Source organism: Daucus carota, chromosome 2 (genome assembly GCF_001625215.2).
Source record: "Daucus carota subsp. sativus chromosome 2, DH1 v3.0, whole genome shotgun sequence".
Classification (NCBI taxonomy): domain Eukaryota; kingdom Viridiplantae; phylum Streptophyta; class Magnoliopsida; order Apiales; family Apiaceae; genus Daucus; species Daucus carota.
The window spans coordinates 53,970,737-53,985,892 of NC_030382.2; the positions used below are offsets into that span (position 1 = coordinate 53,970,737).

At 34.4% G+C, this 15,156-nt stretch overlaps 4 protein-coding genes and 1 non-coding gene across 8 annotated transcripts; 1 reads left to right on the forward strand and 4 right to left on the reverse strand.

Annotated features, from left to right (window-relative positions):
• Positions 1–76: 76 nt before the first annotated feature.
• On the reverse strand, positions 77–2,624 carry LOC108206383 (uncharacterized). 3 transcript variants are annotated; one of them, XM_017376662.1, is made up of 5 exons: positions 2,539–2,624; positions 1,911–2,315; positions 998–1,077; positions 861–919; positions 77–725 (listed from the first exon to the last, which is right to left on the reverse strand). In XM_017376662.1, the coding sequence occupies exons 1-5, from the start codon at positions 2,614–2,616 to the stop codon at positions 421–423; spliced, it is 927 nt and encodes a 308-aa protein (XP_017232151.1). In that variant the 5' UTR covers positions 2,617–2,624; the 3' UTR covers positions 77–420. The 3 variants fall into 3 exon arrangements, with proteins under 3 accessions (XP_017232151.1, XP_063944314.1, XP_063944315.1); XM_064088244.1 differs by having other exon boundaries at positions 1,911–2,232; positions 2,539–2,620; XM_064088245.1 differs by having other exon boundaries at positions 582–720.
• Positions 2,625–4,144: 1,520 nt separating this feature from the next.
• LOC108206448 (negative regulator of systemic acquired resistance SNI1) lies at positions 4,145–9,994 on the reverse strand. 2 transcript variants are annotated; one of them, XM_017376752.2, is made up of 15 exons: positions 9,648–9,994; positions 9,502–9,568; positions 8,749–8,842; positions 8,568–8,657; positions 8,379–8,468; positions 8,218–8,289; positions 7,670–7,751; positions 7,531–7,580; positions 7,100–7,309; positions 6,960–7,030; positions 6,790–6,859; positions 5,639–5,704; positions 5,269–5,421; positions 4,624–4,757; positions 4,145–4,539 (listed from the first exon to the last, which is right to left on the reverse strand). In XM_017376752.2, exons 1-15 carry the CDS (start codon positions 9,772–9,774, stop codon positions 4,470–4,472), a joined length of 1,446 nt encoding a protein of 481 aa, XP_017232241.1. In that variant the 5' UTR covers positions 9,775–9,994; the 3' UTR covers positions 4,145–4,469. The 2 variants fall into 2 exon arrangements, with proteins under 2 accessions (XP_017232241.1, XP_063944316.1); XM_064088246.1 differs by having other exon boundaries at positions 4,325–4,539; positions 7,100–7,311; positions 7,539–7,580; positions 9,648–9,885.
• TRNAE-CUC (transfer RNA glutamic acid (anticodon CUC)) lies at positions 9,964–10,036 on the reverse strand. The gene has a single exon. It is a non-coding gene; the product is annotated as a tRNA-Glu (tRNA).
• A 359-nt stretch (positions 10,037–10,395) lies between these two features.
• Positions 10,396–12,544, forward strand: LOC108208214 (GDSL esterase/lipase At5g45960). The gene is made up of 5 exons (XM_017378718.2): positions 10,396–10,728; positions 10,957–11,087; positions 11,329–11,562; positions 11,848–12,118; positions 12,223–12,544. Exons 1-5 carry the CDS (start codon positions 10,470–10,472, stop codon positions 12,414–12,416), a joined length of 1,089 nt encoding a protein of 362 aa, XP_017234207.1. The 5' UTR covers positions 10,396–10,469; the 3' UTR covers positions 12,417–12,544.
• A 119-nt stretch (positions 12,545–12,663) lies between these two features.
• LOC108208213 (GDSL esterase/lipase At5g45960) lies at positions 12,664–14,475 on the reverse strand. Its single transcript, XM_017378717.2, has 5 exons — positions 14,183–14,475; positions 13,856–13,986; positions 13,355–13,591; positions 12,998–13,262; positions 12,664–12,869 (listed from the first exon to the last, which is right to left on the reverse strand). Exons 1-5 carry the CDS (start codon positions 14,442–14,444, stop codon positions 12,673–12,675), a joined length of 1,092 nt encoding a protein of 363 aa, XP_017234206.1. The 5' UTR covers positions 14,445–14,475; the 3' UTR covers positions 12,664–12,672.
• Positions 14,476–15,156: the final 681 nt, after the last annotated feature.

Sequence of the window (15,156 nt, forward strand, 5' to 3'; positions counted from 1 at the left end):
AACCGCTGTTTCCTGCTGATGGGCATCACCCCAACACATTACACATCGGATTTATAATTTTCAATATGCCGCAAACAAAAATGAAAGAGGATTTCATTACAAACAGTGTATCCTTTTATATTATCAGAATTGATATGGCTACAACCTTCTACCAGATATTGCAACCCGCAGGTTCTGGTGGAAGCAACAATAATTATTTTGCAGTACTGCCTCTACATGACGAAATATAAAGCTCTAACTCGCAAATTTGCCAGCACAATATTCTTAGTACATTTTGTGCATTCAACTGACATAATCTAACTCGAGATCTTGACCAACTATTATATAGATCTCCCCTGTGGATCAGACATAGCAGCTATCTTTTTACGCATCAAATCCTTTTCTTTCTAAATTGCTTGAGCAAGATTTCTTAAAAGAGAACTATATGGATGGTATATCTAATGCTTGTAAAACTTCTTTAAACTCAAATTCACGCGTTTCTTTGTTAAACCTCTCGATCAACTTGTACCTCTTGTCATTAAGGTAAAAAGATTGAGTCGTCTCCAAAAGCCACTTTGCCTCTGTGTCAGTAAGCTTACTAGCGAATACAACATCCCCACGTATAAGAACCAAGTCCTTGGTCGCTGCAAATTCAGTGTAATAGGAAGCTGTGAAGTAAGGAGCAGCTTGAGTTCCCCTAGCCTTGTAATCTTCAAGACCAGTGAAAATCATGTACGGCATCTGCACTACAAGAATGAACACAGAAGCTTTATACTAATCCGGCTACGTACTAGAAAGCCACAATTCTCTTACTGTAAGGTTCAGTTTTGGAACTTCTATACAAGATAAATGTAGGACTAACAGTTAATAAAGGAACAAACCTTGTGCAAACATTGTTGTATAGCCACTTCCTTTCCACAACGGCATGACAAAATATCGGCTGCAGGAATACATATATTGTACACTATAGATGTATAATATATATACATGTAAAAGATGCAAAGAGTATTTTACTCACCAGTCAGCCGCTCTTTGCTCTAACAGATGATATAGGCTCGCTTTCATAGAAGCACCGATGTGACCTCTTCCCAAGTGATACTATATCAAAAACAATTATATAGGGCACAAAAAGCATTTAACATATGGAATACGTGCGAGTAAATGTATAGAGAAAAAGCTCGACTATTCCGCTCAATTTGAAAACAACAATGGGATTGTTGAAGTAAATACTTCACCTAGTAAGCAATGGCGTGTTAGGAATTTTTTTACTTTACAGTTTACACTTTACACGTGAAATCGTGCTATATCTCCACTTCAATAATACACATTGAAAATGTCTAGCCATACTTTCAATTCACTACTTGAGATCCTCCAAGCTCTTAACTATTGAATAGTTTTTTTTATCTTTAATGGAAATATATATACGGAGTGACAATAATAAATTACCTGAACACACTGTAATAGATAACTGCAGAAAATTTGGTCCTGCCTCTATTGTCTAGTAAGTACATTAATGAAGACAAAAGTGTGAGTATGTGACATCTGGAGTAAGGGCAAGACACTATGCATATCTTAAGAAAAATATCAAGGACGTTAGGGATCGGAATTGTGGCCGCTAGTACATTGCTCAGAGTTTTATAATGTACACCAGATCTACAAAGGGAATAGGATAGCTGAACGTTAAACAAAGCTTGATGTCAATACATACTAGATCCAAACTCAATTATAGAAATTGTTGATTTATAAGCTAGATATCGACTTTCTACATGAATCCACAAGATATATGTATACATGTTGTCGGTCCAATAGGCTATTAAACGACATATATTCTAATAAATAATAGTTGAAGGGAACAATAATTTGAACTTTTATGCTAACATAGAGAACAAAAATATAACAAGTATCAAGGAAAGAGTGATAGAGAAAATTACATCATCCCAAATATCGGCAAGATCCTCAGGCGATTGATGCTCTACCCTTCCAATGTCAATAATTGAGCCCAACGATTTTGCTTTCAGTGGTGTAAACCCAGTGGCAAAACTTGAATTCCTACACGAACCAGCTAAACCCCACTTCACAAAATCACCTGGAATACCACGCTTTCTGACATTCTGAAGATCAACAGGCAACAAAGAACAAGCGCAACAATTCTTCATAAAAATTGAAGAACACGAAGCACTGCCTGAAAAATTCCCCACCCAAGACAATGCAGTCCTCGAGACTTTGTTCACAACCCGATGCATAATGTTATAACTGCACGACGTTATTGAATTAAAATCACAACTCTTAATCGAAAACGCGACACGGGCATATGAGTTTCCAACATCTATAATTCCCTGCAAGAATCAAGAACTAAAATATGTAGCTTATTTCTTGATCTTATTAAGGGTGCGTACTAAACAAGATAAATTTCTCACAGGAATATTTCGAACACCTTCACTGCACTACCAATTGCAAGTGATGTATTTGAAACAATACACATAATGATTTGGTTTGAAAAACCGAAATACACATAATGATTTAAGAGTGCGCACGTTTTCAATTGCGTAGATGCTTTACCTGATTTTTGATCGGAGTACGACTTGAGTCTTTCTCTGTTTGATCTGGCCTGTTTCTTACTCCCTCCGTCCCGGTCATTTATATACAAATTATTATAAAATGAATATAGTGGAAGAAAGTAGTAGGTGTAATAGTGTTTTATATTATTAAAAGCAAGGTTGTAAAAATCGGAAATCGGTCCAACTCGGTTTGGTTCCGGAAAAATGAGTACTCGGAACTCGGGAGAGTACTCGGAATGAGTTATCGGATTACTAATCGGATATTTTTTTAATTAATTTTTTCTCTCATATATAATTATATACTGATTAATAATAAAACTGTTTAATAATAATAATATTTTAATAACACACTTGAAATAATGAAGTTCAAATAAAAGTTACTTGTTTGATTGTTTTTGACATAATAATCATTCACAAGTTTTAATAATAATAAACATTTACTTTCTAATTAATGTCAATACTTTGCAAAAACAAGACCAAAACATATAAAAATTTACGTTTAGTCTCTTTTGAAATAATTTTCAAATAAAACAATACAAAATTGATAAGTCAAACTCGGATTTGACCTCGAGTACTCGGAGTCAAACCGAGTTCTGACCGATTTTTTGATAAATCGATTTTGAACCCGATTACTCGGAACTCGGATCGGACGAGGGGTTAAAAACGAGTACTCGGAATGAGTACTCGGCCGACTCGGCGATTTTTAGAACACTGATTAAAAGTTACTATTTTTGGAATGTATAGAAATGATGGGACGTACAAACCGTATAGAAATGACTGGGACGGAGGGAGTAATACTTAATAGATTGAAAATTGAATCGGCGAGATGACAATCGACAACTGTCCTAAGTTCAAAATTGACCGTTAACTTTTGAAGATCAAATGGATCATGGTTAAGATAATTAAAATTTATCATTTTTTTTTGCCGAGTAAAATTTATCATTCTTTAATATTAAGATATTAAGATACTAAAGTTTATTTATTTTTGGAAGCAGATACTAGAGTTTATAGTTTAAAATAAATTAAACATATTAGGAAATTGTCCTTTATATAATACATATAACTTTCAGTTATAAATTAATTAATCTAAGTAAATAAAATAAAATAAATTCGGAAAGAGTGAGTATTTCTTTAACTCAGCATTCAATGATCAAATTAGACCGCAATTTCTTAAATTAAAAAGATTTTTTTTATCAAAATTTCTTATGTCCCAGAATATTTGTAAAAGCAGTTCGAAGTTTAAAAGTTAAGGCATCGAATTGCCTTGTTCAACTCAACCCCGAGGTTTGGCATTAGATTAGGCGGTAGATTAAGCCGTTTGGATAAGATTGAAAAAAAAAAGTAAAGAAAAGCAAGAAATAGATAAAAAATGAGAGGTAAATCAAAACTTATAAATGATTAAACTATTTGGAAAAAATGTAGAAATCGTGAAACTTTTTAAAAGTGCTTCAGATTCCTTATACAAACATGTCAACAAAAGTAGAAGTCAAACTTCTCCCGAAAAGAAGACACTAGACAGTCATGGATTTTCTAGCATCACCTCCTTCTCTAATTTTTAGCTGGCTTTTACTTTTTTATTTATGGAAATGATTTTATCAGCAAAGAACTATAAAGAAACAGAAAGCGGAGATATTATACATAACAGAATATCTGAAGAAAAGTTCTCAACAGTCATGGGAACGGTTCTTGGCAAATTAAAACTTCCTCAATTTTCCAACACTTTGTTCATAGTTGCACAACTGAAACTAATACTCACAATAGCAAAACTCTAAAACAAAGTCTACTACACCAAAACAGCTGAATCCCATGACTCTTAACCCCCAAGGATTTCTGCATTGACGACAAAAGAGAACAAAAGATAGCAAATTATAACTTAAGATCCAACATTCACCTGTCTCTGAAGTAAAAAGACTACTAGCTGCTCGGGAGCTTCTATTGTGTTGAAAGGATAGTTGCTGCTGTAAATAATGCTTCCTTTCCAAAAGGAAGAATCGTTATGTGCCTGCACCATAACATACAAGCCAATTGAACGGACATCATCAAAGTAAATGGAAAAATACAATTAACTAAACTTTAATGAACCTACTCATTTGTCTTTTTCAGACTGGAAAAAGCAGCGATCATAGACTTGCAGACTTCCGCAAGAGAACAGTCTCCAAGATTCTCCTCAAAATCATGTAATCCATCACTTGGATCTCTTAAAGATAGTGACAAGTATGCCTGAAATAGACAAATCGAAAGTTATACACATGTATGTCATTCAGCATGTTTGGTAGGATGACTGACAAAAATTTACAGTTAAACACTTCAACTATCCTTAAAGTTTAGAACTATCTGTATTTGTTTCAGATACAGTACAGCCTCGATGGATTAAATTTTTTCGCATTCTCAACATAGCAGAGACAGTGCACTTTGAGATGAACATCTCAGTTGATGAATAGTATATTCTGGTCCAGAGGGTATATGTTTATCAAGGTTCAACTGTATAAGCAAATCTTAGAATATTTAGCAAATTATTCACATTTATTATAAAACATGAACAAGAGAAGAATCTGAATACGTAATACAGGAAGAAGGAAAGCATTCTCGGAAATAACATGATTGAGGATCACTATTTTAGCTGTACCTCAGGTAGTTTAAATAGCAAAAACAGTATATTCAGAACAAAATATAAACAGAAACAAATAAGAGTAAAGTTGTATGTATGGCAAGTTGTCATTTTAAAATATACCTGAAAAGCATGTGCTAAAAGCAACTGTGCTACTTCAGCACTAATCTTTTTTAGAATACTCTTCGTGCTAGAACCATTTCCAAAGCTTTTTAAGATATCAGGAAAGGTTGCATCATTTGCTGAACCATTTGATCTTCGAGTACGCACAGAAGGCTGTCGTTGATATTGGAGCATGCACATTAAATTTCTTATTTATAATCCTTTTTTATAATACCATACACCGTCAAAGATATAAATAGTCCAGCATTTTCTACTTGCTGGATTGAGGATATATTACATTTATATCCTACAGAAAGGTCATGTTACCATGTAAAATGGTTTTTTTTTGTTTTATAATTAGATTCCTTCTTTAGTTTAAGAGAATAATTACCTTGGCAACATACTTTCGAATATACTGCATAACTATTTCCAGCTTCCATCGAGGTTCATGAAATGCCTACAAATATGTAAAATATCAGCTACTAAGTCATAAATGGCAAAGCTCTAAAACGTCATTTATGAAATGCCTAAATAGATGTCAGCTATCAGTGACTTAAGTCATGTATTGTGTAGGCAAAGCTTAAGTATCTTTCACAATTGTGTTTTCATGATCCTTAAAGCAGGCTATTCTTTACAAGTGCAAGGACCAAAAAGGTTTGTGAAACCTATAACAGACTGCGTACGAAAGTTCTGAGCAAATATTGATGGAAATAAAAAGAACATCTCATCAGATCTTAAACAGAATACCCTACAATATCTTTAATAATAATCATCCAAGTAAAGGTTCAAAAAAATTAAATTTTAATTACTACAATGTTATAGGACTAGGTCAGCTACAAATAGAGTCTCTGGAAGTTTTAAGTCCCAACTTTAAGATATAATAGTTGCATTTCCAGTTCATTCATAATGATATATAATAGGATAACTAAGATAAGTCTTTTTTCCTAAATTAGTAGAAGTAGAATTGCATAAAGCTCTAATCAATTTACATAAATGTTACTATTTTGAATTCAGGCTGTAATACTTTTGATGAGTCACAACTTTAATATGATAGTTTTTCATTATTTTTTATGCTTCATATATGCCTCCTAGCAGTTTAATGAATTTTTAGTTTTTAACCTTAAACATTACTCCCTCCGTCCCAATGAATAATATACATTGGGATTGGACACGGAGACCAAGAAAAAGTGTAAGAAATGAGTAAAGTTAGATGGAAAGTGGGTGAAGTGGTGGGTCCCACTTATTTTTAATAATAGATTTGAGATAGCGGAGGAGAGTAGTGGGTGTAATAGTGTTTTTATTATTATAGAATGAAGATAGTGAAAGAAGGTAGTGGGTGTAATAGTGTTTTATATTATAAAAAGTTGCTATTTTGGGAATGTATAGAAATGATGGGACATCCAAAAAAGGAAACTGTATACGATTGACTGGGACGGAGGGAGTAAAAAATATGACATTACTAAAGCCTACGGATTTAATTAGAGCCTAGAAACCCAAGACTGACAGAGTAATATATTAAGTAAGAAGAAGAAAAATAGATACCTGAAGGAAAGGGGACAGCATATCTCTATTATAAGAAAGTTCATCTAAAATTATCTCCGGCACAGGAGTTCTGCACCAAATTATATAGCTTTCATATGACTCAAACTGTATTGATTGAGTGTGGGTTAGATAAGTCAATAGAGTGTGGAATATTAAAAGTTAAAACGTACCTGGGACCATCTGCTCGTGTTGTAAGGCCTTGCATATCTGCTGTCTCTTTTAAAGTATCAAGCTCCATGATCTAAAAAAAAATGAAAAATGGCATACTTAATAATTAAACATCGAGAAAAAGACAAGTTTATAGATGTACCATCAATAATAGCTTCTGCATAGCAGTGCACAAGCATTTTTCTATTTCAGGAAGAGCAATGGTGGCGGCAGATCTACAACTTTCTAATTTGTCCTTGGAGGAATTCTCGGACAATAACAAATCATCAGCAGTTCCACAACGAACATGGCACATGCGCATCACAGAGATGCAATCTTTTATCAATGCTTTACAGGGGAGCCTTCTTGATCCCTGGCATTTATTATTTACAGTGTTCACTTTTACGAAGAAATGAAGAAAATAAAGAACTCAGGCGTTGGGTCATGGATGTACATCTAGGCTATCACAATAAAATAAATCACACCAATCACTTTGCGTATCAGGAGATGACATATTTTCATCTAAAACCATATAATTAGATAAGTGCGACATATTTTCATCTAGAACCATATAATTAGATAAGTGCACAGTACCAAAATCATGCTGAGGAAGGACTCCCTTAGAAGGGACCAGTTCATTTTTTCTGCATCAGAAGCAGAATACTGATCAAGTTAAAAGAGTAGAGATTACAAAGATACATTAAAACATATAACAGGAACCGAAATAGTTCACCCTTATATGCACGGTTGCGGGGTAAAAAGTCTCCTTCAAGAACATATACAAGATACTGAAATGTTAACATGGTCCTCAATAACTGCAATCAGATCAGGACAAAGTAAGAACAAAAAACTATAACTTAACATCAACATGAGAAGGATAACTTATGAAGATGTACATGAACAAAATGTACATAAAGTCATAAACTGTAAGACATGTAAGTTATGTATACAAATGTGGCAAACAATTGTGAGTAGAACTTTTCAGTGATATAGTACTATATGGATCAAATATAAAACATGAGGAAAATATCAAAAAACAAAACTGAGCTTGCAAAGTTGGAAATATTCCAACGAGTAGGCAGATCTATCACATATTCAATAAGACCTTGCTAGGAATTTTTGATGTAACACAGAACTGACTATAATGTGTTCAGGAACTAAAGATATCTACAAGCACTTGTATAGACGCATGCCTAAAGATTTGTTGAACATAAAGTTTAATTATAACATCTGCAATATCTTTAACTGTGAGCTCTAATAGGTGAAGTATAAGAGTGTAACCTTTGTTTGTGATTCCTCAGTACTTCCTTCATTATCCATTTCAGAGAGATCTTTTATTAAAAGATGAAAACCCTGATATTGGTAAAGATAATTAATAAATAAAGATTATATGGTGAATATAAGAAAAATTAAAAAATGGAGCATTGCTAAATATAACCTACAGATGGATCAAGTGATCCAGGAGGCTTTTCTCGAGATGCATCTTTTTCAGTAAAGGGGCAATCCACCCCAAAAATGAAGGGAGACCAGGCCTGACTTATAGCAAGAATGATCATAGACAATAAAAGTAAGCATGAAAGCCACAAACGGCAATAATATATAGGCAGAATTAAGAAGTAAGAGTGTCATACATCTTCAACTACAACTATTTCAAACGGAGAAGTACTAGCAGATGCTGATTCATTTTCTGTCTTTTCTGAAATATAAACCCTGGGGAAGCGCTGCAATTGAGGACATCAAAAGTATACTGTAAATATTTGTGAACCTAGATACTGAAGATTTGATCAAAAGCAGAAAGATAAAGTTACAAACCGTGTCTAACTCTTTCAAAAGTTGATAGCTTGACATAATTGAATCTAGAGAACTCTCTTCTCTTAATATTTGGAAAATAGCTTGGTACATTTTGCTGTTCCACCAAGTACACATTATACAGAGTCAATATGGATGTTCTATGCAAATTGTTATCATATCAGCAAAGAGTACCAATATAAAAAAGGAGGGTTTCTTCTCAAAACTATACCAGAACAAAAGCAAAAATGCATTAGGACTACAAAGAGAACTATTAATTACCATATAACCCTCCAATTGGCTACAAAAATGAATTGACATTTTTATGACCAGACGTTTCAGCATACAAACAAGTATCAACACAAAAGAAATTAAGAAATGTTTGATTTTCAGGTCCTTTTGTAAAAAACTGTATAAATGCCTCTTGAATCATCAATGCATTAGCTCGATTTCCGGATTAAGCCCTTGCGCTTATTCCTTAAGAGTTTCTAATTACATAATTGGCAACCAGAATGAAATGGGATGGTTAAATATTTCTCCGAAAAATGGGCTCCTACTGATCCCCTACTGCATCCCAAATAGGGGTTTTGAAAATTCAAGCTAATTCAATTAAAATGACAAATTACCAAACCCTAATAACAATCTGTTAATCGGACTCTCAAAACTTGCATCTTGTCACCGTTTAGTTAAACCTCCTACCTCCACAACTACATAACAGAAATCAAACTAACTACACACACATATACGAACAAGAAACATAGAGAGATGCATATATACCTCGTCGGAGCAGTGCCATTCTCGGGAACAAGCGAGGCAGTCCTGACAGCTTCAAGAAAAGCAAGCCCTAAAATAGATACACAAACATAAGCAATCAATAGCAACAAAATCATAAAACAAAAAAAAACTCATAAAAACAAACATACGATCATCATTAAGGTTCTGAACATGTTGGGCAACAGAGATTTCTTTTCTACCGAACCCAGAAGTGTCAAGAATGGCCAGTGTGTTCTCTTCAATGCCCTTTGTTTCTTTCCTTCTCTTCCCCTCCATATCTACTATAAGTCTCTCTTTATGCAAACCCTAGAAAAATAAAAACTGTCAATTTCATCCAAGAATATATTTGTGTATGATATGGTGCTTTAATCAAGCCCGGGTCCTTATTTTTCCTGTAGTTAAAGGGGTTTATGTTCCCGCCAATCCGCCATTTTTCACGAAAAAGTAGAAAGAGAAAAATATAAATTCCGTTGCCGGGACTTGAACCCGGGTCTCTCGGGTGAGAGCCGAGTATCCTGACCAACTAGACTACAACGGAATCTGTTAAATAAATACTAAAATTAATTAATATTGGATTATGTTTTTTTTGTTTTTTGAGCTTTGTTAATCAATTGATTATGTGTATACGTGTGTATGCATGAATAAAGAAAGAAAGAGCTGGTGCCTGCTGGTAGTGACTTGTGTATTGTGTACATGTGATAGAGTGGAAAAACCGATTAAAGATGTAAACATAAATAGGAGGCATCTACAAACCGTAAAGATCAAATCGCACACTTTCTAGATAGGTAGTTGAGAATTCAGAACTAGTTTGTTTTCCAACCCCATCAACCTAAGACTATAGTTTCAACATAGTCAAGAAAATACATTAACTTGGACTCATACTTGATTATGTATAAAAATGTTGTATAACTTCCCCTAGTCATCTTCTGATCACTTGAACTTAGAGATTTAAGAAGCTCAAATCATATACTATGGGGTTTCTAAATAAGATTTCTCTGCTTGTTTTGCTCCATGTGGTTGTATTAGTGTCTAATTCCAGAGCAGATAATAATGCGGGGAACAATCCGGTTTCCGCGATTTTTGTGTTCGGTGATTCCACGTCTGATCCTGGAAACAACAACTTCATAAGTACTTCTTTCAGGAGCAACTTTGCACCCTATGGGAAAGATTTTGCAAACCACACGGCCACTGGACGGTTTACTAATGGACTTCTGGCTACTGATTTTATCGGTCAGTTTTATATATAACGGCTTTTCCAGCATTTGCACGTTCTAACAACTACTTTTCATTAATTTCGAAATCATGTTAAATGACTATTAGTTGTTAGCATGTGTTCGTCTCAGATTTCTAGTTAGCGGTTTACCAAAATCAAACATCTCGATGTTATTGAACTTGTACATAATAAGCATGTGTGGACCGACATATTTTGTAAATTTTATGGTGTTCGTTCACTTGCAGCTAGGTATGTAGGTGTAAAAGATTATGTGCCTCCATATCTGGATTCATCACTTAAAATGGAAGAGCTAATGACTGGAGTCAGTTTCGCGTCTGCTGGATCTGGCTTTGATCCTCTTACACCAACCATAAGTGTATGTCTCTCATTTGATGACCTTGCCTTTGTTCACACTAAGTAAATTGAGCAAGATAACAAGTTCACATTTGCCTGGTTATCAGATAAGTTACTTGTTGGGGATCTGAAAGAAAATTCATGAATCACTTTTTTCTTAATGATTCTCTTGGTTCAACATATATGCATTCTCATTTATTTAAGCTGTATGGGAATTAACATTAAAGATCTGCTGATTCTGAGAGTATTGTTTGGTACCACAGAATGTGATTTCTTTGTCACAGCAACTGGAGTACTTCAAAGAGTACAAAAAAAGACTTGAAGCAGGAATTGGTAAGGAAAGAACCAAACACGTCATAGCAAATGCACTCTTCATTGTTTGTGCTGGTACGAATGACTTCATTGTCAACTATTACACCATACCAATCCGCAGAAGAAGCTACGATCTCCATGCCTACATGGATTTTTTACTGAAACAAGTGCATCAATTCATGGAGGTAATTTGATTTTACCTTGAAAAACTAACTTTAAGCTAGTCCCCCTGCATTCGTTTGTCATTAATCATTATCAACGTAGCCAAGACAGTCAGGGCATCTTTGTGTCCGTTTGACATTTATTATCTAGGCCTTATAAGGAGCTTCACATATATAAAACTGGAATAAAATTAATTTCATAAAAATAAATGTTAACCTTATCTAATAAATATAAACCCTTTCGGTGTCATTGATTCTCTTTTACATATTTAGAAGGCTTCTTAAATTGTAGTAATCATGTACAAGCAGGATTTGTTGGAAGGGGGAGCAAGGAGGATTGGAGTTCCAGGAATGACACCGATAGGTTGTTTGCCAATTGTGATCACCCTCTACTCCAGTAAGCCCTTGACTAATCGTACTTGTATAGAGTCCTTATCAGCGGTAGCTAAGGATTACAACATCAAGCTTCAAAAGGAATTGTATTCCTTGCAACTGAACCATGCTAAATCTGGCTCACGGATAGCATATCTGGATTCCTATACACTCATGCAAGACATTGTTACCAGCTCATCAAAGTTCGGTGAGTTTATACATTAATCTTTCTTTATGATGGTACTATTTAACTTAATTATGAGGAAGACTCTTATTTTCCAAATCTGCTCATTTATAAATCTTAATTTACAGGTTTTAAAGTTATTGATCATGGTTGCTGCGGAACAGGTATGCTAGAAGCAGCATTCATCTGCAACAGAGCAAGCGCAATATGCCCAAATGCATCTAACTATGTATTTTGGGATTCTATTCACCCAACTGAAAGGGTTTATTATTTAGCCGTCAAGGCCTTTCGACGGACCATTGATTTCATTATTTCCCGTTAACGATGAAAACATCCCTATTTTTGTTGATCACAAATAGGAACTCTATGAACTCTGTATTCTGCAGACATATATTTTTATCTCAATTTCCATATAAGTATGTATTAAATTTTCATATAAGTTTAATTGGACGATTTGATGGATTGATAATTTCTTATTTACACCAAAGATATGCGTTGTTACTAACACATATACATTCATGCTTGCCTAGAATCATCCACATCAGATACAATAAATAGGCAACTTTACTCCGAAATAATTACTTCACGTGGAGAATGATATCGATTGTAGAAGAGAGAGCCTGGAACAAGAGAAAATATGTTCTTTCAGTTGGATGTACAGCATCAAAGAACACGTAATCAGAAATGTTAGCACAAAGCCTTGATCTTGGATTGCACAAATACGACAGTTCCAGCAATCCAGTACCGCAGCAACCAGTATCAACCTTATCAAAACCTGCGTCAAGATTTACCAAAAAAAATTCAGTAGTTCCACGTTTAAGATGGATCTGGTATTAAAAATTTGTATTTATCTATAATCTATCGCGCCATTGCTTGCATTGAGATAGAGGAGTCATGACATACCAAACTTCTGGGGATCTTGGAAAATATTTTGGAACATTTCATACATGCCAACATAATAAATTTTAGAGTCGATCCTTTCCACTTCTTTGACTTTCTGTTCAACAATTTGATTAAAACCTTGTGCAACATCAGATAATCTTTGAATACATTGACGCCTAAGAAGCCTGTCGACAATATTAGAATTCAGGGTTATAACCATAGGCAGGCACCCAATTGGAGGTATCCCCACCATCACAATCTTGCGAGCTCCCATGTCCTGCAGATCCTACAATTTCCAAGCCCTCTGAATGTGAGGTAAAATCTTAATGCATGACGCGTATATTATGTTGTAGCGGTTGACTTGGAACACGTACTGACCTGTAAAAACTTTTGGATTTGTTCGACTAAAAATTGGTAGTATCTGGGAATTGAGTAGGTAAATCTGCGAACCGGTGAAGTTCCATAGTAATTGAGGGCGAAGTCGTTTGTGCCAGCGCTAATGATGTAAACAGCATTCTTTATCAGATATTGGCTCCTTTCTGACCCTATAGAGGCTTCAACCCTTTCTCTGTACTCCCTAAAGTACTCCATCTGTTTTGGTATTGAAATAACACCCTGAAACATAAATTAGATAAACCAACACGTGAACAAACGTTATACTTAAATATTGGCAGACCAGCGTCCAGCTGGACAGGGTAAAAATGACCAAATTTTAGCCAGAGATGATCAAAAATTAATGAAAGGATTGAGTGTCCTTAAGCAGGATTGAATCCTTGTTTTATATAGCTCGAATGCTCGATGCACCATGCAAGCTGTGTAACAAGGAGATTGACATAATTATTAGAAAAATAGGAATCAAGGTTTGAGAAAGAGACGAACAGATAATGTGGGTGTAAGAGGGTCGAAGCCAGAGCCAGCAGAAGCGAAACTAACTCCTGTCAGCAGCTCCTCCATGCTAAGCTTTGGGTCCAAATATGGTGGAACAAAGTCTTTTATGCCGGCATAAGATGCTAATTCCAAATTCAGCAGATCAAATATTAATCACAATTACGTCTACACATGCATGCAAGACAGAACCATGATTCCAAAATAATAGGGATTAGAAGAAATTATCAAAAAAATTTGAAGGTCAGCCGAGACTAGGATCTAGTGCATGCTAAACCCTGCAGACTTGGTTTAGATTAAAGAAGTAGTTAGATTAATTACCGGCATAATCAGTGACAAGGCGGCCATTAGTAAATCTTCCGGTGGGAGTCTGATTCACAAAATCATTGCCATAAGGAGGAAAGTTGCCCTTCAACAAAGTGCGAATGTAGTTATTGTTTCCTGGATCAACAGTGGAGTCTCCGAACACAAAAAAGGCCAGATTACTTGTGTTCAAGGCCGGTGTTTGTGTTTGAGCTGATGACATCAAAATGAGTTGAAAGAGGATTAGAAATTGGAGAGAGTAAACATGAAGATTTCCCATACCCCTACTGCACTCAGAATAAAGAGATGATCCATCCATGCATTATATTTTCTTATTTATATGTTAAATTGTTTATTCCCTTTTGTAATAAATTTATATATCCAAGGAGTTCTATAGTTAAAAACGGTATGAGAAATCTTTTGTGCGGCCTCCTAATGTTTTACTACTTCGGTACTTGATCTGTGCATGAAAGAACCGTGAGTTTGAGTTAGTTAAACATTTTCTAATAGTAGTAATTTTGTCGGCTAGAAATCCTAGCCTGATTGATCAGAAAATATTTAGAAATAGAAAATAAAATAATTTGACAAACAAAGAAATTGAATTTGGATTTTTTAAAATACAACAAATGAAGTTACTTGCTAAGATTATATCTAAAATTATTAACTATATAAATGATTGGATGAATTGGATAAGTCTCGCTTGGTATGGCTATATTAATTAATAATATTTTAAAATGATATGTTTTTATTATTTTAAATTATAATTAATAAAAATATATTAATTTTATAAGATATAACTGTGCTGAAATTCTGAAATATAAAATAATAAATTCTAATTTCGTATTTTATAATAAATATAAGTACTCCTTCCGTCCCTCTCACTTCTTTACATTGAGTTTGGCAAGGAGGTTAAGAAATATATATAAATTGGTGGAAAAGAGAAAGAAAAGTGGGTGAAGTGGTGGGACTGATTGATTTTCAATATATAAAAA

Excerpts from the sequence above, each read along its gene's own strand:
- LOC108206383 (XM_017376662.1), bottom strand. The coding sequence starts at position 2,616 with ATGACCGGGACGGAGGGAGTAAGAAACAGGCCAGATCAAACAGAGAAA. Across the intron at positions 1,078-1,910 it reads TTGCCGATATTTGGGATGAT|TATCACTTGGGAAGAGGTCA; the intron begins GTAATTTTCTCT and ends TTTTTGATATAG. Across the intron at positions 726-860 it reads TACAACAATGTTTGCACAAG|TGCAGATGCCGTACATGATT; the intron begins GTTTGTTCCTTT and ends TCATTCTTGTAG.
- LOC108206448 (XM_017376752.2), bottom strand. The coding sequence starts at position 9,774 with ATGGAGGGGAAGAGAAGGAAAGAAACAAAGGGCATTGAAGAGAACACA. Across the intron at positions 7,581-7,669 it reads CCGCAACCGTGCATATAAGG|AAAAAATGAACTGGTCCCTT; the intron begins GTGAACTATTTC and ends CTTCTGATGCAG. Across the intron at positions 6,860-6,959 it reads ACACGAGCAGATGGTCCCAG|AACTCCTGTGCCGGAGATAA; the intron begins GTACGTTTTAAC and ends AATTTGGTGCAG.
- LOC108208214 (XM_017378718.2), top strand. The coding sequence starts at position 10,470 with ATGGGGTTTCTAAATAAGATTTCTCTGCTTGTTTTGCTCCATGTGGTT. Across the intron at positions 11,088-11,328 it reads CTCTTACACCAACCATAAGT|AATGTGATTTCTTTGTCACA; the intron begins GTATGTCTCTCA and ends TTGGTACCACAG. Across the intron at positions 12,119-12,222 it reads TACCAGCTCATCAAAGTTCG|GTTTTAAAGTTATTGATCAT; the intron begins GTGAGTTTATAC and ends CTTAATTTACAG.
- LOC108208213 (XM_017378717.2), bottom strand. The coding sequence starts at position 14,444 with ATGGGAAATCTTCATGTTTACTCTCTCCAATTTCTAATCCTCTTTCAA. Across the intron at positions 13,987-14,182 it reads CCTTGTCACTGATTATGCCG|CATCTTATGCCGGCATAAAA; the intron begins GTAATTAATCTA and ends ATTTGGAATTAG. Across the intron at positions 13,263-13,354 it reads AAATCCAAAAGTTTTTACAG|GATCTGCAGGACATGGGAGC; the intron begins GTCAGTACGTGT and ends TGGAAATTGTAG.